The sequence below is a fragment of the Hyperolius riggenbachi genome, chromosome 7 (assembly GCF_040937935.1).
Source record: "Hyperolius riggenbachi isolate aHypRig1 chromosome 7, aHypRig1.pri, whole genome shotgun sequence".
NCBI lineage: Eukaryota > Metazoa > Chordata > Amphibia > Anura > Hyperoliidae > Hyperolius > Hyperolius riggenbachi.
In genome coordinates this window covers 164,776,597-164,799,760 of record NC_090652.1, presented here as the reverse complement: position 1 = coordinate 164,799,760, position 23,164 = coordinate 164,776,597, and the positions used below count along the sequence as shown (strand labels likewise).

The 23,164-nt window shown below is 40.5% G+C and overlaps 1 protein-coding gene across 2 annotated transcripts in view; it reads right to left on the bottom strand.

Annotated features, from left to right (window-relative positions):
- HECW2 (HECT, C2 and WW domain containing E3 ubiquitin protein ligase 2) overlaps nt 1–23,164 on the bottom strand; it is a 262,291-nt gene that overhangs the window by 109,864 nt on the left and 129,263 nt on the right. For both annotated transcript variants that reach the window (XM_068244844.1, XM_068244845.1), the window contains exons 5-8: nt 21,981–22,053; nt 18,497–18,666; nt 15,708–15,850; nt 2,372–2,472 (exon numbers count right to left, since the gene is read on the bottom strand). In XM_068244844.1, the coding sequence (XP_068100945.1) occupies nt 2,372–2,472; nt 15,708–15,850; nt 18,497–18,666; nt 21,981–22,053 (487 nt within the window). The remainder of the gene's footprint in view (nt 1–2,371; nt 2,473–15,707; nt 15,851–18,496; nt 18,667–21,980; nt 22,054–23,164) is intronic.

Sequence of the window (23,164 nt, the reverse complement as noted above, 5' to 3'; positions counted from 1 at the left end):
ACAAGGACTGTCTGATAAAACAGATGACATTAATTTTAGAGAAAAGGCAATGAGGAGGTAGGAGTCCGTTTTTTAATTGTAGGACATGCTAGAATGCACTTCCACTTTTAATTTACATTCACCAAAAAAGAAATGCTCCCTTTTCACCTAAAATAAAATATAATCAAATAATATATCTACACTGACCATCAAAAGATTGTGCTATGGCATATATGATAGTAGAACAAGAATTTTGCCACTGAAAAAGAGTGCATCTCTCAGGTATATCAGGATAATAAATATTACACTTTAATGATTGATTGATCCAATTTAAAATATCATAAACATGTAAAACACAGAAACACTTCATCATCCATTTCACCAATATATATATATAACTATTAAAAAGTCAGCGCAGATCATAAGAAAATCCGCTGTTTCACAATCAACTGTATTTCACCAAAGTGGTCATCCAGCTTATAAATCCAAGTGGTAGACCATCACCTAAAGGATTAGAAGGAGCTTACCAGCCGCTGACAACCCATGGTATAACCCACGGGTGATGGTCTACTACCACTTGGATTTATGAGCTGGATGACCACTTTGGTTAAATACAGTTGATTTTGAAACAGTGGATTCACTTATGATCTGCGCTGGCTTTTTAATAGTTTTATCTGTGTTGACTTTTGGACATTGTCTTTTCTCAGCAACGATCAATTACCTGATTCCCCTGGTGCTGATTCTTTGTTTATATAAAATATATATATAATTGAGGTAGTAAATAATAGCAGCAATGTCAAAATAGTGAATAAATAAATGTACATAGGATTCCGAAAAGAATCCCAGTGGTAAAACCTGAGTTCCCAAACAAAGTGCAATGTTGCCAAAAATTAATTTGCAAAAAAAGTGATAAAAATAAAGCAAAAATGCATAGTATCACAATTAATGCAAAACAGAGCAAAAAAAAAGGTGACAGTGCAGGAATGCCAGATTATAGCTCAAGAAAAGCGCTGGTTTGCTCTGTGATGGAGCTGCCCTCTCTTGAAAAAGCAGTGCCAGCTGTGATACTAGTGGAGCCTATGGGGAGAGAGAGCGCTCCTTCCCTTTCTTATCCTGGACATTTGAATATTTGTTAGCAGCCATGTTTGGTGATTTATACACCTACCCTTTCCCATATTTTTCTGCACTTCCACTGCTTTTACTTGAGCTATAATGTGGCATTACTGTACTGTCCCTTTTTGCACTGGTTTGCATGAATTGTGGTATTATACATTTTGTATTTATTTTTAGTATTAATTTTTGCACCTTTTTTTGCACATTAATTACTGGCATAACTGCAATTTGCTTAAGAACCTGAGTTCCACCACTAGGATTCTTTTTTGAATCCTATGTGGATACATTTATTCACTATTTTTACATTACTGTTATTATTTATTATCTCAGTTGAATATATATTTTGATGAAATTAATGATTAGTTACTATGTTTTTAATCATTGATGTTTTATATTGGATCGATAATTAATGTTTTTCAGTGGCCAAACTCTTGTTCTCCCAAAATAAAATATGTCTAAACAGTAGTTCAAATGTATCTCTAACGTAAAACATCAAATGATTAAAGTTTTAAAACAATGCTATGTTAAATGTGAAAATGAACAATTGCAAAGCTAGTTTATCACATCTTTATGATATCTTACTAGTTAATAGCAAAATTGCTACTTATTAATAAACAATAATACCGCATTTTAGATGAAGTCTGTGAGTTACTGTATTGTTATTGTTATGAAAAGTGAGGTTGCATAAGAGGGGTACATTAAGAAATGTTCAGTTATGAATACAATATGCTCAAAAAATCTTTAGTGCACAAGCTACTTTACAAAAGGTAAATACCAGAGAACACCACATTCATTGTTTAAAACTAATTTATTGAAAACAGCACAAAACTAAAATAATGTGATGTCCTGCAGTGTTAATGAAGAGACAAGCAATGTGCGATGTTAAATAAATTACTAAATAAGAGTGGTTTAGTAAATGAAAATAAATAAATAAATAAAATGTCATTGTAGTTATACATGTTGTGAATGAATAGCACAGCATGCTGGTAATTCTGCTGGTAACTTGACAATCTGACATGATGGTTAATAACATTTATGAATAATAGCTTAGGTACCACCCATCACTTACATGCTTGAGCACAATGCCAAATATAATCATTATCAGTGTCTATAAAATGAATCCACTTTTGCATAAACATCCAATAATCACAGACTGTAACTCATGCTTTCTCACATGCATGATTAAGTGACACCATACAGTGCAGCGCACTAATGGTATCTGTGTAAAAAAAACAACAACACCATTATATGCTTGCCATCCAATGTTTCCTACCCTTACCATCATGAACTGAGGATGTAATTTCAACTTTGAACTGCAAATATCCACTGACATGATCGGTTGGGAGTCTTCTACCAAGATTATAGCTGAGTATTTGATCACTGAAAGTAGACTAAATGTTAGAATTGTATGCAAACTCTAATATATTTAAATGATAATATTTAAAGTGAAACTACAGTGTATGCTCAGTAAGTTAACATTTTAGTTGTTACTGTATACACATTTTACAATACTTTTCACATTTTTACATGTGTGGCTTACCACATTAAATGGACAGCATTAAATGGACTCCGAGCACCTCTCATGGGTATGCCTAGAGAGACTGACCAGTACTGCAAAGTACTTAAAGATGCATACCTTTCTGTAGCTTGTGCTCCCCTCTTTCATTTGATGCATGAATCGCCATTCTACACCAAATAGTTTTCGTTGAATTTCAATTTAAAAATCGCAGCTGCCATCTTGGCTATGTTATAACTTCTGGGTCACCCCTGTCTTCTCTGTTATAGAAGTGCATCACTGAATGAAGCAGGAAGAGGAAGTGACACGCATTGCCATTACAAGAGGCTCCTCCAGAGGGGTCATAGCACGACTTTGTTGGACGTCGTCTGGCTTAAAGGCATGCTCATGAGAGGTGCTCGAAGTCCCTTTACAGCATTAAAACCTAAATCACTGGGCAAAACTGCTCAGCATGAATCATGGCCTGCAAAACTCCCCACAGCTAAATATGAAAGCCCTAGGTGGGCATAACTTGGCTTATGTTTTGTGTAATACTCAGTGGGTCCCTTCCATCATCAGAAACTCCTAAGACGTCACGGAGAACAGTCTTATTACAGCTGTTGGGCGCAGACATGACTGCCATAGTGTCTGTGATTTCTAATGAGGGTGAGGACCAAGTGACGATTGGTTGCCCACCAACCTACCTCCACAAAGGCTATCATATGCAGCTGGCTGAAGTTTAAACAACAAGCGTGCTTTTAACACAAATACTTCAAATGCATTCTCCCAAGGACATATGAAATTTCCCTGACTGCCCATTGTGCTTAAGTGTTTTGCAAAAAGTATTTAACCCTTCCTGTGCTTCCTTTTTTTGCACATTTGGGGGGGGGGGGGGGGGGGGAGGTTAGCACCATTTGATTTACACATGCCTGCCACTATGAAGGTGTAAAGTAAGTCAGAAATGTGCGCCATACGTATTTTACCGTAAAGTCAATACTTTGTAGTCACCTTTTACTGCTATTGCAGCAGCAATTCTATCGCAGTGCGCCATGATTCCAATTCTGAGGTCTGGGTTTTGGCTAGACCTTTCTAAGATATTAAAAAGTTTTCCTTGCAATTCAATCCAGTGTAGCAGCATGTTTAAAGGTAATTTACCCTGCAGGAAGGTGAGCCTTCATCTAAGCCTAAAATCTCTAGCAGACTAAAACTCTTTTCAACCCATGGCATGTATTAAGTGCAATATATTTTTCCATCAATCTTGACTCTGCTGTGAAAAAAAAATTCCCATCCTTTTGGGGTCAAGACCGATCATCTGTGGAACAGATACGTGTATATGGAATTCTTGGAGTAAATCACTCTGGTTGATATGGATACACGTTTGGACCATATTCTACTGGCATAGGGCAGTATGGTGGCGTAGCGGTCCCCAATTTGAATTCCAGCTAGTGCACTATCTGCAGTGAGTTTGTATGTTCTCCCTGTGTCTGTGTGGATTTCCTCAGGGCACTCTGGTTTCCTCCCACATCCCAAAAACATACAGATAAGTTTGGGGGGGGGAAACTTGTGTGCTGAGTTGTGCGGGGGATTTAAGCCCTGGTCCTTAAGTGGTTAAGCTGTCCGCATGAATCAATAACTGACATGCAACCACACCACATTCCCCATGGCTTTTGACATTCTTAACCTCATTCAGCCTTATAAAAGCATGTTAATCATGCTAAAGTGAACATTAGTAAGATATATATATTAAAGTGTACTTGAGGCAAACATTACCTAATAAATGGGACACAGAGGCATGTTTCCTTCCCAGTCACATACCTCTGGTGCCTCTGCACATCTCTCCATCCCTCCTGCTCTCTGCAGTCCCAAGCAGAACTGGCCTCCCTTTCTCCAAATTACCAGCAAGCAGCTTGTCAGTAGCTTTAAATAGGAGTGGGTGTCCATTGCAGGTAGGGTGTTATTGCATTACGCCCACTCCTGCATTAGGAATGCCCCTTCTCCACCTCTCGGTGCTTTCTCCCAAGGCCCGGAAGCAGAGATCCGAGACACTCTGGACCTGCTAGAGAGCTGGACGTGCCATGACCTGAAAGTACTAAAAAAAATAGCACCCAACATCTGAAGTTTCAGCTGTCATGTGACAGCTGACATCTCCTGGCACTGATCAGGAGCCATACCAATTGGCTCCTGATCACGTGATTGCTATGGTCACCAGTGATTGTAGTGCTGCTAAAAGAAGGCAGGAGAGAGAATAGCTCTCACCTTTCCTTTGTTACCCTCCACTCAGCACATCATCTAGCCTCAAACTTCCTCTAGTGTGGGGTTTATTGTAAAAAATATCTTGCATGAAAGCGGTCTTCGATTCCGAAAAGGTTGGACCACCAGGGAAACATACAGGGACCATTAGACCACTAGTAAAGCATATGAGGTGCCACTACACCACCAGGGAAGCATATAGGGTACCCCAGACCACCAGGGAAACTTATGGGGAACACTAAACTACCAGAGGCACAGACTAACCAGCAAGCTCATGGTGACCCAGAACTCATTGGGGTGTGTAAGGGACTACAATGGTCCTAAAAGCCCCCTTACTAAACTACCAGGGAAGGGTATAGTTGATTTAACAATATAGAGACAATGGGCAAAAATTGCCCGTGGCGGTAGTTCCTCAATGCTTGACCATCTTACCCACACGAAAGATAATGGGTGGGGCAAACTCCAACACTATAATACTTCCACAAAATATCTGAACACATACGGGTTACCAGCCGCCTTAATGTGCCAAGTATCAAAATTTATTGTTCAGTAAAGGACATACATGATCTCTAATAACACACATATGAAAAAGAGCAACCATGATTCAAAAATTTAAAATTGCGTCCTGGTGGAGATGGCCCAAAACCTCCGGCCTGAGGAAAGCTGGCTAAAGAAGCAGTGGCCTGGGTGTGAGGGGTTTTGACAATCTTCAACACTCTGGAGCACAATCTGGAGTTCTAGAGAAAGTCAAGTGGGGGGAGGGTTTCCTAATGATCCTCTCTGCTGATCTGATGACCCTCTGTAGCTTTTATCTGTGACTGGTGGAGGAGCCAGTGTGCCATACCAGGATAAACGAGCAGAGAACAGATTAAATAGTGGCAGAGTAAAAGCTTCTCAGAAGCACCTGAGCCATGCTGAACTTTTTTAGTTGGCGAAGGAAGAATAGTCTCTGCTGGGCTTTCCTCTGGGTGGAGGCAGTGTTGGTCTTCCAGCTCAGGTCGTTGGAGATGGATGTGTCGAGGATGAGGACGTAGGATGCCCATTCGACCTCAGTGTTGTCGATGTAGATTGGAGGAGGGGTGGGAGCATTCTTCCTGAAGTAGATGATCATTTCAACATTTTTGGCTGTGTTGAGGACTAGAGATGGCCCAGCCTTGGAGAACTCATGGAGAAGTACATGATCAGTTTGATCAGTTGATAGATTTGTAAGCCTCCGATTTGCAGTGATGACTTCCTGGTTTAACACATGCTCATGACCAGCAAATCAGAGCCTTACAAATCTATCAACTGATCAAACTGATCATGTGCTTCTCCATGAGTTCTCCAAGGCTGGGCCATCTCTATTGAGGACCAGCCTGTCTTCTCTACACCAGTGCCATATTCTGTCAACCTACTGAGGTAAGGTCAGCTCATTATTCTTGGTTACAAGGCCTAGGACGGTAGTGTCGCCAGCAAATTTGATGACCTTGACAGAATTTGCAGTGGATCTACAGTTGTCTGTGTAGAGAGAGAACAGGATTGATGACAGGATGCAGCCTTGTGGTGCACCTGTGTTGGTGACTTTTGGTTGAGAGGAGATGTCACCCAGCTTGCCAACTTGGGACCTGTTGGTCAGGAAGTCCGTGATCCAAAGACATAGGGTGGGGTGGACCTCAAGTGCACCAAGATTGTTGTGAAGTGTGCAGGGACAGATGGTATTAAAGGATGAGCTAAAGTTTAGGAGGAGGATCTTGGCATAGGAGTCTGATCCATCCAGGTGTTCGCTGATGAACTCCAGGCAGATAAGATATTGATGGCGTCATCAGTGGACCTGTTTATATGTGAACTGGAACTGGTCCAGTAGGGGCAAAGTAGAGTGGTTAAGGTCGGACAGGACCACTCTTTCAAAGGTCTTCATGATGATGGATGTAAGGGTCACACTCCTGTAGTTGTTGAGGTTGGAGATTCCCTGCTTCTTAGGGATGGGGATGATGGTGGATCTCTTAAAGCATTCATTAATTGCCTTCCTGAATGAACTTGGCATAGATGAGGTGAGGATGGGAGCAAGCTACCGTGAACAATTTTTCAGGCAGGCTGGATGCTTTCCTGCCATTCAATGTTGACAGGTGGTGCAGAACATCAGCCTTGCATACAACTGGAGGGTGTGAGCTCAGACTTGGGTCATTTAGGGCTATTTCACATCTGAGATGGCATTGGTGAAAGGTCAAAGCATACGTTTTGGGGAGGTAGGAGGTAATTAGATCAGTGGCAGCAGACTGCACAATATACGTGGTGGGGATGGAGGTAATTAGACGTTCCAGCGGTAGCAGACTGCATAATGTACGTGGTGGGGGAACTCTTGTGCGGTTCAGGTGCCAATCTTAACTGTAAAAGCAGTACATGGGACAGCCCAGAATAGGGGGAAAGACAGATTAGGACATGGGGGGGGGGCAAAGCAGGATAAACAGCCATAGCTAATTAGCGGTCCAGTGGCAGCAGACGCTGCACAATGTACATAGGTGAAATCAGGCATCGGTTAGTCCAAATGTAGTATTTGGACCACAAGACGCAGTGACTTTTCTTCCCTCTTTTTGGGGAAGAAGAATGTGTATTATGGTCCAAAAAATACGGTACTTACCTAAGAAAAGGGAAGTATCTCTGGAGCCTATAAAGCAGCCTTTTTTAACCCTTTTAACCTGGAGAACCCCTTTAAATAATTTACAGATTGGGAGCTGCATTAATGGAGGCATAGAGGATTTATTTTATAGTAGGATTGGTTATTGGTTATAGCGTTCGGATTATATTATTAAAAGTAGGTGAGGCTAAATAGTTACTAAGGTGACAGTCCCCATTCCATGTTTCTCCTTTACAGAGCACCCATTTCATGCCCTCGGTGTTAGTATTTTCACTCCTTCATCTTGTTCTGCTGTGTACACATCCTTAGTTCTGGCATCCCACATGTTTAATCATCACCAATGTAGTGTGTTATAACAGCCACATGGCCATTGCACTAGAGATGTAGGGAATCTAGAATGCAGGGTGCAAATAGTTCCCAGTCAGTAGTGCTGCGCTTAAAGAGACACTGAAGTCTCCTTTTTTTTTACCTTATTTTCTTCTTAAGTCCTCTTCAGCATTAAATCCTAAGCAGATTTGCTGCATTCCTGTGGCAGAACGATTTATTGCCCAGAAATAGCCCAGCAAAGTTCCTGGGCTCGCAGATCTTCCTTCCTGGTAGAGGCAGAGCTGTAAGTAGTAGCTCTGTCTACTCTCCAGTCAACCTCTGCCGATCTCAGCCTCTCCTCACCCCTCTCAGTCTTCTTTCACTGAGAGGGGCGGGGAGATGCGGAGCTGCTTGTGTACGAGTTTCTCCATGGTACTGTGAAGGCACTAATGCACTTGTGCCATTGGAGGAGTGTGGCCCCCGATGTTAAGGAGGGTCCCAGCAAGTGGTGACAGCAGCGAGGGGGAACCAGGAAGCATCTATAGGATCCAGAAGCTTCCTTTTTCTTAGTTAAGGTTTTTGACCTGAGCTTCAGCTAGGGTTCACTTTAAGTCAGTTCACCAAATGGCAAGATTTTCTCCTTAGAATTGCTCCATGAGCTAACCAACAGCACTCATGCAAGCAGACATCTCAACATCATACCTGTATTTTAGTTGCATATTTGTCATTCTTATCCTTAAACTGGAAGTAACAGGTGTGCAGATACAAGCATATCTACAGTGGCTTGCAAAAGTATTCGGCCCCCTTGCAGTTTTCCACATTTTGTCACATTACTGCCACAAACATGAATCAATTTTATTGGAATTCCACGTGAATGACCAACACAAACATGAATCAATTTTATTGGAATTCCACGTAAATGACCAATAAAAAGTGGTGTACACGTGAGAAGTGGAACAAGAATCATACATGATTCCAAACATTTTTTACAAATAACTGCAAAGTAATTATTGCGTAATTATTCAGCCCCCAGAGTCAATACTTTGTAGAACCACCTTTTGCTGCAATTACAGCTGCCAGTCTTTTAGGGTATGTCTCTACCAGCTTTGCACATCTAGAGACTGAAATTTTTACCCATTCTTCTTAGCAAGATTAGATGGACAGCATTTGTGAACAGCAGTTTTCAGCTCTTGCCACAGATTTTCGATTGGATTTAGATATGGACTTTGACTGGGCCATTCTAACACATGGATATGTTTTGTTTTAAACCATTCCATTGTTGCCCTGGCTTTATGTTTAGGGTCGTTGTCCTGCTGGAAGGTGAACCTCCGCCCCAGTCTCAAGTCTTTTGCAGACTCCAAGAGGTTTTCTTCCAAGATTGCCCTGTATTTGGCTCCATCCATCTTCCCATCAACTCTGACCAGCTTCCCTGTCCCTGCTGAAGAGAAGCACCCCCAGAGCATGATACTGCCACCACCATATTTGATAGTGGGGATGATGTGTTCAGAGTGATGTGCAGTGTTAGTTTTCCGCCACACATAACGTTTTGCTATTTTGGCCAAAAAGTTCAGTTTTGGTCTCATATGACCAGAGCACCTTCTTCCACATGTTCACTGTGTCCCCCACATGGCTTGTGGCAAACTGCAAACGGGACTTCTTATGCTTTTCTGTTAACAATGGCTTTCTTCTTGCCACTCTTCCATAAAGGCCAATTTTGTGCAGTGCATGACTAATAGTTGTCCTATGGACAGATTCCCCCACCTGAGCTGTAGATCTCTGCAGCTCGTCCAGAGTCACCATGGACCTCTTGACTGCATTTCTGATCAGTGCTCTCCTTGTTCGGCCTGTGAGTTTAGGTGGACGGCCTTGTCTTGGTAGGTTTACAGTTGTGCCATACTCCTTCCACTTCTGAATGATCGTTTGAACAGTGCTCTGTGGGATGTTCAACGCTTTGGAAATCTTTTTGTAGCCTAAGCCTGCTTTAAATTTCTCAATAACTTTATCCCTGACCTGTCTGGTGTGTTCTTTGGACTTCATGGTGTTGTTGCTCCCAGTGGCGTAGCTAAGGAGCTATGGGCCCCAGTGCAAGTTGTACATGGGGCCCCCTAAGAACTTTATACATAACAATTGATACGGCGCACCAAAACCTGCCAAGAATCTCCACAGTGTTGGAGGTGCAATTATGGGATGGAAAACAGTTTGTTAGTGATTACTACTATTTAAAGCATCTATAAAAGTGATTATTACCAGCACAGGGCCAATAGAGAGCTAATATTGTGCTTGAGAAAGGGCTCTTTGGGGCCCTTCTGACCCAAGGGCCCCGATGCGGTCGCTACCTCTGCACCCCCTATTGCTACGCCCCTGGTTGCTCCCAATATTCTCTTAGACAACCTCTGAGGTCGTCACAGAGAAGCTGTATTTGTACTGACATTAGATTACACACAGGCGCACTCTATTTAGTCATTAGCACTCATCAAGCAATGTCTATGGGCAACTGACTGCACTCAGACCAAAGGGGGCTGAATAATTACGCACACCCCACTTTGCAGTTATTTATTTGTTAAAAACTGTTTGGAATCATGTATGATTTTCGTTCCACTTCTCACGTGTATACCACTTTGTATTGGTCTTTCACGTGGAATTCCAATAAAATTGATTCATGTTTGTGGCAGTAATGTGAAAAAATGTGGAAAACTTCAAGGGGGCCGAATACTTTTACAAGCCACTGTATATGCAAAGCTGAAAATAGTACTTACAATTTACCCTAGATGTGTGTTTTCAGAATTTTTCTCCTTAAATTTTGGGTTTAGCTAGGCTTTAAAAAAAATCTGTTCAAAGGCTGTCACAAGCAATGACAGGACCTTTGCAAGTGGGCTACCAGCCATCTAAAACTTATGCGACGCCCCTACAAAATGGCCCATACATAGAAAGTGAGCCATATCAATTTTCACTGTACACAGCTGAACACCAATATAGCAAAAAACAGCTGTCTTTAAGTTAGATTACATGGCTGCGTAAAAATTAGGCTATAACACTGCTACATACCAGCAGTTCCAAGTTTATACATAATTATAAAGATAAATGCCCCAAACATTTCTTTTGGTTGTTCTTTTCTGTTTCAGTTTCTTTTCTCAACTAGTTTGCATTCAAGGGGGTTTGTCCTGTAAAAGGGAACCTTAATTAAGCGAAAGGCATTGAGTTTAACTTAGCTGGGGCTTCTTCAAGCCCCCTGTAGTCCTAATAGCAAACTTTAGTAAAGAGGGATATAGTTAACAAGAAGAGCACTTTGTTGTTCATTCCTCCTCACTGAACAATCTGTGTCTTACCCACAGCAGCCCTCTAGAAGAAGATCAGAACCAAGCTGCTGTGAGTGAGTGAGTGAGTGAGTGAGTGAGTGAGTGAGTGAGTGAGTGAGTGAGTGAGGGAGTGAGTGAGCAGATATTCTAAATTTGCAACTAGAGTGCAGTTCCTGTAAATAGTGGCAGTCTGATTCTGATTTCAGTATCAGAGTGACACTATTTCACTGTACACTGGCTGCATATAGTCAATGAAAGCTGCTCTGGCTGATAAAATAACAGCTATGCCATGGGAAGCTATAGATTTCAACGTTCTTTCCTCTCCATGGCAGCTGAGTGTAATGTTTGCTTTCAGCAGCACAACATAAATAGAAATTGCTGTCTGACGGCAATACAAAGTGCTCTACAAGAATGACAGTTGACACTTCTGTCTACTGCAGCAAATTATATCATCCTTGCCACCCAAACCCATCTCAAAAGATAGTTTTGGGGCAGAGGAACAGGATAAAATACAAAAAGGCTGTATGTAATAATCACAAAATCTGTATTAAGATAGGGCACGGTCCTTTAATTAGAGGTCCTTCCCCTGCTGGGCATCAGTTTGTGCAGCTGTAAATTCTTCCTTTATGCTTATAAAACTGCTTACACATTTTCGGTTACTTAGCTAATGTAGTTAGTGTTAATTGCACAATATGGTTTTCTTACATTTAATTCTTGCCTAAATTTACGTAACAACTTAAAACGTAAGCAGGGGATAGGGTGAGAGTAGTCAAAAAATTGGTGGAGGTGGGGCAGGGAGAAAAATTTGATGGAGGAGGAGCTGGGGACAGACAGATATTTTTTGGGCCAGGGGGACAGGACAGATAGAATGCTGATGAAGACAGGGTAGGGTCAAAGTGAAAAATAAGTGAGAAAAAAAAAGAATGGCTGGTGGTGATTTGGTGACAGGAAAAACAATGATAGGGACAATTTTCTAATACTATGCACACCTCTATTCTTAGGTAATAGTTTGTAATCGTTTTTTCATTTTTTTTTTCATATTTAACCACTTAATCCTACCTGGACGAATATATCCGTCCAGATAGGCTGTGCTGCTGCCAGTGCGCGGTGCACTACCGCCGCCTGCTGTTAGCCCCGAGATCAATGTATGGGAATATACTTCCCATTCTTTGATCTAAGTCCCCCGCAGAAAAACCGACGGTCTGCAGAAAAAAAAGCTTCCTGTCCTCCTAATGCTTACTAGAAACGAGATTGTTCGCTTCCAGCAGTTTTTGACTGTGGCCAAATAGTAAAACTACACCCACATACATTTTATTAAATAAATACATTAAATTACATTTAAAGTTAACTGTTTACCTCCCACACCAAAAATTACTCAAATAACATTTTTAATTTAAAAAAAATTACTATTAAAAAAACGAAAAACAAATAGTTACCTAAGGGTCTGAACTTTTTGAATATGCATGTCAAGAGAGTATATTAATATAATGTTTTAAATTATAAGCTTGTAAATAGTGATGGACGCAAATTGAAAAAATGCACCTTTATTTCCAAACAAAATATCAGCGCCATAAATTGTGATAGGGACATAATTTAAATGGTCTAATAACCAGGACAAATGTGCAAATAAAATACAAAGGTTTTAATTATGGTAGCATGTATTAATTTCAAAATATAATGCCCAAAAACTGAGAAGTAATGATTTTTTTTCAATTTCTTTCTTAATCTTCCTGTTAAAATGGATTTAGAATAAAATAATTCCTTGAAAAATGTACCACCAAAAGAAAGCCTAATTAGTGGCGGAACTACAGTGGTGTGAAAAACTATTTGCCCCCTTCCTGATTTCTTATTCTTTTGCATGTTTGTCACACTTAAATGTTTCTGCTCATCAAAAACTGTTATTTATTAGTCAAAGATAACATAATTGAACACAAAATGTAGTTTTAAATGATGGTTTTTATTATTTAGTGAGAAAAAAAACTCCAAATCTACATGGCCCTGTGTGAAAAAGTGATTGCCCCCCTTGTTAAAAAATAACTTAACTGTGGTTTATCACACCTGAGTTCAATTTCTGTAGTCACCCCCAGGCCTGATTACTGTCACACCTGTTTCAATCAAGAAATCACTTAAATAGGAGCTATCTGACACAGAGAAGTAGACCAAAAGCACCTCAAAAGCTAGACATCATGCCAAGATCCAAAGAAATTCAGGAACAAATGAGAACAAAAGTACTGTAATTGAGATCTATCAGTCTGGTAAAGGTTATAATGCCATTTCTAAAGCTTTGGGACTCCAGCGAACCACAGTGAGAGCCATTATCCACAAATGGCAAAAACATGGAACAGTGATGAACCTTCCCAGGAGTGGCCGGCCGACCAAAATTACCCCAAGAGCGCAGAGAAAACTCACCCGAGAGGCCACAAAAGACCCTAGGACAACATCTAAAGAACTGCAGGCCTCACTTGCCTCAATTAAGGTCAGTGTTCACGACTCCACCATAAGAAAGAGACAGGGCAAAAACGGCCTGCATGGCAGATATCCAAGGCGCAAACCACTTTTAAGCAAAAAGAACATCAAGGCTCGTCTCAATTTTGCTAAAAAAAAACATCTCAATGATTGCCAAGACTTTTGGGAAAATACCTTGTGGACCGACGAGACAAAAGTTGAACTTTTTGGAAGGTGCGTGTCCCGTTACATCTGGCATAGAAGTAACACAGCATTTCAGCAAAAGAACATCATACCAACAGTAAAATATGGTGGTGGTAGTGTGATGGTCTGGGGTTGTTTTGCTGCTTCAGGACCTGGAAGGCTTGCTGTGATAGATGGAACCATGAATTCTACTGTCTACCAAAAAATCCTGAAGGGGAATGTCCGGCCATCTGTTCGTCAACTCAAGCTGAAGCGATCTTGGGTGCTGCAGCAGGACAATGACCCAAAACACACCAGCAAATCCACCTCTGAATGGCGGAAGAAAAACAAAATGAAGACTTTGGAGTGGCCTAGTCAAAGTCCTGACCTGAATCCTATTGAGATGCTGTGGCATGACCTTAAAAAGGCGGTTCATGCTAGAAAACCCTCAAATAAAGCTGAATTACAACAATTCTGCAAAGATGAGTGGGCCAAAATTCCTCCAGAGCGCTGTAAAAGACTCGTTGCAAGTTATCGCAAACGCTTGATTGCAGTTATTGCTGCTAAGGGTGGCCCAACCAGTTATTAGGTTCAGGGGGCAATTTCTTTTTCACAAAGGGCCATGTAGGTTTTGAGTTTTTTTTCTCACTAAATAATAAAAACCATCATTTAAAACTGCATTTTGTGTTCAATTATGTTATCTTTGACTAATAGTTAACGGTTTTTGATGAGCAGAAACATTTAAGTGTGACAAACATGCAAAAGAATAAGAAATCAGGAAAAGGGCAAATAGTTTTTCACACCACTGTAACTAGATATAGATCATTTCATTGTGATAAGTAGTGATAAAGTTATTGGAGAATTAATGGGAGGTAAAAGTTGCTCGGGTGCATAAGGTGAACTACACTGTAGGCTGAAGTGGTTAAACAGAAGAAAGAACACACACACAGCTTGACATGAAGTCCAGGCATGAACTGCTGGTAGATCAGCTCAAACCCCACCAAAGAGCACTCTTACAACTAGTTACAATATACATTACTAATAAGGGCCTGGCACTCCGCCTCCCTTCCCCCTTCCTCCCCTTAGTAGTAAGTATACAAATGTGTTGGCTCATAATGATGACAGCACACACACTGGAAACAACACAAGAAAGACATCATATGAAGTATATATCCAACTGAAAATATTTATCTCACTGCCAGAAAGATTTTGGAAGAGGGAATTCCATATGAGATTCAGAAAAAGGATTGATTTACTAAGAGGTAAATTAATGAAGAAGAACAGCAAAGGTTCACTTCACATAACCAGTCAGATACACAGACTTGTACACAGATCGATTGCCAGCTCAGTGACCTAAACAGCGACAGGGAATCATCAGCATGGCTTCACAATACAGCCAGGGTCTTTGTACAAAGCTGATAGGAGCTGAAATATCTCTTATATTGCCAGTAAGCATTTTTTTGTTTGAGACAAGACAGAAGAAGAGATGACGATAAATGTGATGTGAGATTTGAATCCATATGGTGGTGAACAATATCTGAAGTGGAATTGGTCACGTATGGTCGGGGGTGATCTAGTCATATCCCCAAGGTGTATTCAGACCCTGGTGGTCTCATCCTTTAGTGAGTGACATATTTTATCAAGTGTGGTGGAGGCCCCTACCCTAGATTAATGCATAGAGAACAGCGTGGAGTGTCGCTTGAACTATAATAGACTGAATTGGATACGATTATAATAGCAGAGAGTGCACCCAAGAGAACTCTGTTTTTTGCTTAGATTGCTGTGTGCACTAATATTTAATAGTGCCAGTAAGCATGCTGGATGCATTATTATATCAACCTCTACACATTCAAACAGTATATATGTGCTAAACATTAATAAATGTTGTCAATTCTAACTGTACAGCAACAAGAAAAATGCCCATTGCATAGGCCATTTGACATATGATCACTTGCACAATACACTGTAGTCACATTGTAGTGATTCAGACAGCAGCACAGATGATTACACAGGCCCACATATTTACCCAATTGCATGTCTTTCCAGCAATCTTTGGACAGGTATTGTTAATTTTCCAAGAAATCGCTTGATGATAGGACGACTTTTGGCAAATTTATCCTTTATTTCAACCTCTAAAACATCAGTTAAAAGAGCAACAAAGGAATATTTCTGGAACAGAAAAAACAGGGTACGTTATTATTATTATTATTATTTAGTATTTATATAGCGCCGACATATTACGCAGCGCTGTACAGTGTATATATATATATCTTGTCACTAACTGTCCCTCAAAGGAGCTCACAATCTAATCCCTACCATTGCCATATGTCTATATTATGTAGTGTAAGTACTGTAGTCTAGGGCCAATTTTTTTTTTTAGAGGGAGCCAATTAACTTATCTGTATGTTTTTGGAATGTGGGAGGAAACCGGAGTGCCCGGAGGAAACCCACACAGACACGGAGAGAACATACTAACTCTTTGCAGATAGTGCCCTGGCTGGGATTCGAACCAGGGACCCAGCGCTGCAAGGCGAGAGAGCTAACCACTACGCCACCGTGCTGCCGTTATATTACAAATACTTTATATTTAGCCTACTTGATGGTACCTAAAAGGAATCCATCATAAAGCCATTGCTCTATTCAGGCATTCATGGAAGCAGAAATTATCCTAAATGTGGACAGCATAATAGTCCACGGGCAGCTGAGTAAAATCATTTATCCTGAACTAGTATGTTGTGCGTGAGTTACAGTGTTGTTGCTAACCTGCAAGTCTCACAAACTTTGTAAGTCACACCCTTTTTGACTTATTAACCCCATCTTTTACACATAATAGGCAAATAAGAAGAAGACCCCCTCCAAAGATCAGTGCACAGTACCGTTTTTATCTATTCCTCGCATTTAGAAGTTGTTCTCATCTATGAAAGATGAAAAAAAATGAATGCAACCTAGTTATATGCACGAGTGGCACTGTACATACACATGTTCATCTAACCTTGGGCCAGATGCAAGAAAGGTAGGCAATTTAGCTATGCACAGGTAGCGTACACCAATTTTACCAGTTCTAACGCCAGGGGAGCGAGGCTCGTTACTCTGTTAGCGCCATAGTAATGAACGCGTTACCCCAGTAATGTTTGTTGTGCTAATAGAGTAACATATATTGTTACCCTTGCGGACCAGTAAAATTGCCATGCACTGCCTGTGCACAGCAAAATTATTGGCCTTTCGTGCATAGGGCCCCATGTCACATGTCAGTTCAGGTACCCTTTAAAGCGCTACATTAGCCTCAAGTAGTTTCTAGACCTGTTTAGGCAAACAATTGCAGAGCTCGTTTTTGTTTGCGTATAGACAAGACCAGTGTCTAGCCAATTCCACCACCGCAAGCTGTCACTGCTATATGCTGCATTCTGCTTGAAGACATTCAGTCTGAGACTGTACCATTGCAGTTTGAACTGCAGGATAATGCAATTTCAAGCAGCAGCACCCCTTATTCACAAAGCCTGAGAATGATTCCCTTAAAAGAAACCAGAGACATCAAATTTTAAAGATTTGATACTTTCCTGGGGCTTCCTCCAGCACCATAAGCTCATCTGAGTCCCTAGCTGTCCTCCCACGGTCTGCTGTTCAGCTGCAATCAGCCCAGCTCGGTCACGCCAGTCCAGATCTACTGCGCATGTGCGGAAGGTCCGAGCATGCACAGAAGATCCAGACTGGACCTGACTGAGCCTGTTATCAGGGCTGATCGCGGCTAAACGGCAGATGGTGAGGGACTCAGACGAGCTTATGGGGCTGGAAAAATCCCTAGTTAAAGGGGAACTGAAGAGAGAGGTATATGGAGGCTGTCATGTTTATTTCCTTTTAATCAATACCAGTTGCCTGGCAGCCCTGCTGGTCTATTTCTCTGCAGTAGTATCTGATTAAAACCAGAAACAAGCATGCAGCTAGTCTTGTCAGATCAGACTTATAAGTCTGAACCACTGAAACACCTGATCTGCTGCATGCTTGTTCAGGGGCTATGGCTAATAGTATTAGAGGCAGAGGATCAGCAGGGCTGCCAGGCAACTGGTATTGTCTAAAAGGAAATAAACATGACAGCCTCCATATACCTCTCTCTTCAGTTCCCCTTTAAGCATCAAATCTTTAGAATTTGACATCTCTGGTACACTTTAAAGAGGAACTTTAACTCAGGATTGAACTTCATCCCAATTAGTAACTGATACCCCCCCTTTTTCTATGAGAAATCTTTACCTTTTCTTGAATAGATCATCATCGGCGTCTGTGTAGCTGATATTGTGGTGAAACCCCTCCCACAGTGTAATGTCATGACGTTTCCTTTCTGTGAAGCTTGTTTTTTATGAGAAATAATGTCTCTTTCCATTTGCCAAGCAACCTGTATTTCCCTCTGTGAATATGTATATCTATAAAGAAACAACCTTTTCGCTTATCGCATTGTTAGTGGGTGTGGTTAGATAGTGGCAGTTGGTGTTGTCTAGTTTTTACCTTGTCTGGCAGAAGTAAAGATGATGACGCGTAGGCTCATTGTGGATCAAACAACATAAACTAAATACATGGCGAATATCAATCATTTCTTGTTCTCTCCTCTATCTTTTTACCTTGTTACTTTGCAATGTATTGACTTAGCGCCCCCCAAACCGCACGCGCACATACACACACACTATTTTTTTTTCTCTTAACTTCTAGTCATGTGATCACATTTTAAGACAATATTCAGTTGTGTTTTTAGAACTTTGCCTCAGGATGGGTTTAAAATATTTCCAACATGATGAACGAAGTTGAACTAAATGTTCTCTGTGTTACCTCTCTGTGCCACACTGGGTTTGTGGTGTTTGCTATGATGGTTGACCTTCTTTCTTGGCTGTGGTGAGCAAATGTTGGGAATGTGCTTCTTTTCCCAGGTCTAATAGACATCTTCAGATAAGGGTCAGGGTTGAAGAACATGCCTTTCTTCAACCCTACTGCTCTGAGATCTGAAAAATAAGATAATGGAGATGACATGGCTAAGGAAAACTGTATCTGTGCAATGCAGCAAAGACAAGTATGACACATAAACAACAAATTTACTCTACACAGCCATCACAGCTCACACAAAGCAAAGCTAAGGGCTGTTAATCAGAGGGCAAGCTAAGCTCATGTTTCTGGGGTGTGATATTTATAGCTCTGACAATATTATAAAGTATACACAATAGGTGGCAAACAGATATTTTTGCAGTCCTTCATTTAAAGTGTGATGGAACTAAAATTGTATATACAGTATGATCTAAAGCAGGGGTGTCAAACTCAAATACAAAATGGGCCGAAATTGTACACTAGGAGCTGATTGCGGGCCAACCTCAGTGTCTAGTGGCCACCTCCCTCCTTTATAAAGTCCCCAGGTGTCTATTGGCCCCCCTCTAACCCCTTTACAGTTCCCGGTTGTCTAGAGGCCCCCACCCTCCCATATATAGTTCCCTGGTGTCTAGTGGTGGCCCCCACCCTCCCATATACACTTTCTTGGTGTCTAGTGGCCCCCACCCTTCGCTATACAGTACCCTGGTGTTTAGTGCTTTCCCCCTCCCCAATGTGCCTTCCCTGGTGTTCTAGGGCTTCACCTCCAATATTGTTTCCTTGGTCGTCTAGAGTGGGTTAAACATAATACAAAGTGGGGAAACCACTTGAGGGCCAAATTGAAAGGCTCGGAGGGCCAGATTTGGCCTGCAGGCCGGAGTTTGACATGTATGATCTAAAGCATTAAACACAGCATAAAACTAATAGGAAAATGTTTTGACAGGTTACAAAGTGAGGACTGGTTCACACAGGCTTCTGCCGAGCTTTCACTCAAACGCCAGCAGTTTTTACACCAGCGTTTACCCTTAGCTTTTGAAGGCTTTTGGGAAGCCTTCAAGGCTAGCGGTTCGGGTCCCTACACTGTTTTACCGGCGTTTACCACCTCTGAAAGCAACATGTTGCTTTCAAGATGAGAAGTGATGCCGGGAACTACCGTCAGGCTTTCATGAAAGCCTGCAAAAGCTGATGTAGAATGCTCCCATTCACTTGAATGGGACAGCAGTAGATCGTTGCGTCTAAAACGTCACATTAAACGCCGGGAAAGCGTCCGTCTGAACCACCCCCTACTGGAAGGGTTAAAAGATAAGTAATTAAAACTTCCACTTCACTCAGGAGCTAATTTATAAGATTTTCATTGCCATACAAATTTATCAGATTGTCTTCAGCTGTTATTTGAAAGAGTACCGGCAAACAAATGCAGAAAAACGTCTGCTGTATCCAGGGAAAAGCAGGTATCTTTTTCTGCATTCTTTAAGCAGCATTATTTAATTACAGGACAATCTGATAATTTGTCCTGCAACTGGCGATGTTATAAATTTTGAAGTACTTTGTTCTAAGTAGGAAGTGGACCTTCCTACACCACAACTGTCATTGCTACAGACTGCAATATTTTTATAGAGAATTAGTCTGTGGCTGTCCCTTGAAGACATAACAGCAGACTGATGTAGCAGCCCCAGTCCCGCCTACACAGATTGAAACTCATGGCTTTGTGTCTGGTCAGGTGGCCAAACTTTTAAGACATGATTTTTACCTGCTTAAGCTTCATTTTCACACACAAAAAAAATAACACTGAAAACATTTTCAATACTAAACTATTAGGTTGGAAGCATGGAGGCATAGTAGACAGCATTCTTGCTTTGCAGTGCAGCAAGTTTTATTATATTACCAGGGAACTACCTGCATGGAGTTTGTGCCTGAGAGTCAAACTCAGCAAATCCACAAAACTACTAATCTAATTGGAATTGAAAACAGATATCAGTGGCCCAAATTTTACAAGTCTCTTCTGTAGATCCAGTAAATACATTAATACAGAATTACCTATGGGCTTCTCTACATACTCCCTTAGTGAAATAATTAGATTGAAGCCTGTCTTGCCAATGAAACCAACTGCAGAATCTGAAATTACATTTTCACCAAAAAAGGGAAGGTATAAGAGGCAGTCTGCTGAGCATGTCAAAGGCTTTGTACAGACGCTGGAGGATTCTTGGCCAAGGCCTCTGCTAAAAAAAAACTAAGGAAAATATGGAAGGTCCTGCAACCCATCATAACAGAGGATGACAATCTAAAATAAATCTTAACAGAACATTATCTTTCAGACAAACACCCAAACCTCAGACATGAACCATTTAGCACTTAGCAGAAATGTTCACTATGATTATGCTATCAATGGAGAAACAGCACAAAAAAAATCTACAATCTACATAACACGAGTATATAAAACACAAAGGCGATCATTTTTTTTTATTGTTGCGCATCATTTTTTTGCAGTCAGAACATTTCATTCAAATCTGGCAAGTATGGTTTTGAAAAGTCTAAAGGTTCACATTAAGGGAATAACATTTTTTAATATCTATATGTCAAGAGGGCATATTATTACAAATGTATGGGCTATAAATTAGTGATGGATATAAAACTGAAAAAATTGCACCTTTATTTCCAAATAAAATATTGTCACCATACATTATACTAGGGATATCATCTTAATGTTGCAATAACTGGGACAAATGGACAAATAAAATGTGTGGATTTTAATTACGGTAGCATGTACTATTTCAAATTATAATGGCCGAAAACTGAGAAATAATGATTTTTTTTCTTATTATTCCTGGTAAAATGCATTAAAAATAAAATAATTCTTAGCATAATTTACCACCCAAAGCAAGCTTAATTGGTGGCGGAAAAACAAGGTATACATAACTTCTTTATGATAAGTAGTGATAAAGTTATTGGGGAATGAAAGGGAGGAGCGTTGAAATGTGAAAATTCCTCTCGTCTATAAGGTGAAAAATACCCGCGGGCTGATGGTTTCTCATGGTTAATCATGGTTTATCCAGTATTCTGTATACTGAACACCTCCTTTACAATGAAGCAGGAAAACACATTTCTTTTGATATGCAAATGAAAAACATCAACAGAAAAGATGTACCGGTATATTTCAAAGACCCATGTATGGCACACTGGCATTAAAATCAACAGAGATGATACATTATTTATTTAATTTAGAATTTTTTTGTAACCTACATTTAAATCTGCTGAATTTAATTATCAACAACATACTTACTATATGCTTTTTTCCCTCCAAAAGATTGGCACCAAAAATGGTAAGTATAGAAATATACGCAAAACATTTAATATAAATATATGAGAGATAACACATAAAATAACTATATATGGAGCCTTTTATAAATAAATGTTGGTTTAAGTTTTTGAGTGAGAAGCTCATGTATAGAAAAATTACCTGATAAAGTGAAGCTTGCTAATTTTCGACTCTGCTGACTAGCAGAAAACGCTCCAGCACCATCTGCTCCCATCTAAGAGAAAATAATAGTTAAAGGGGACATATAGGCAAAAGTAGCAAGAGGAAAATTATCACAATCAGGAAATTGAAGATTACTACAGGAAAAAAGGAGAAAAATGTGCCAGACAGCAGTGGGTAATGGCAGGACATCTATCTTGTTTTATTGTATGTACTACTACGGTATTTATCATTTTATAACACACATGATCCAATCTTGGAGCAGCACATAATCAAGTTTGCAGGTTCCTGACCTGGACTGTTGGCCCACACTCCCATGTTACATACAAAAGGACAGGATAGTCAGCACCACTATAAAATCCACACAGTTTACAGTTCAACCATCAGCATCACTGTTAAGCCAACAATTTTTTCAGGGTCAAGCAGGTCCTCGTTTTCAAGGCACAACAATTCAGTGTCATAACAAGAGTGCTTGTGCAGACATCATTAATGAACACACCCACCTCATCATAAGCCATTTAAAATATGCAAAACCAATCATGCAAATGTAATCATTCAATCACATGAATTACCTTGCAGTAATCATAGGTCCTGCTGGTAACCCCTAACTGAAGGTAAAGCCCAGGTTTGTTTAGTCTGGCTGTTATGCCAATCTGTGGGAATTCCTGTTGCTCACCTAATAAGTGGGAATAGGAGGTGCAGATGTTGCTGAGTGTCTCGTGAGTAGGCAACAAACCAAATTGTACATTGCTTACCACCAAGCCCACGATATTATAGATGCATACAACTTGCAACATTGCAATGTGGCAAACCCAGACGAATACAACTTGCAGTGTTGTGATGCTGCAAGCCTAGGTATACAAAAACAGCACAGATGGAAATCACCGTACAGGCAGATTCTTGCCCTGTCTCCACCTTTAGTAGGCCTGGGGACTTGATCAATGACAGTGCCCTGTAGTTCTCAAATTTGGTGATCTCCGCAAAGTGAAATACCAACTATACAGATGTATCAGAGCAGTCTTTCTACTGTTCATTTAATCTGGGATATACTAATCCCTGCCAGATATAATTTACTTTATAATTAACAGCCATACCCCATTTTCATGGCTTAAATGTATCTTTTCTCCGAATGGACATTATAAATTTTGTCTTAAATAATGAACAGT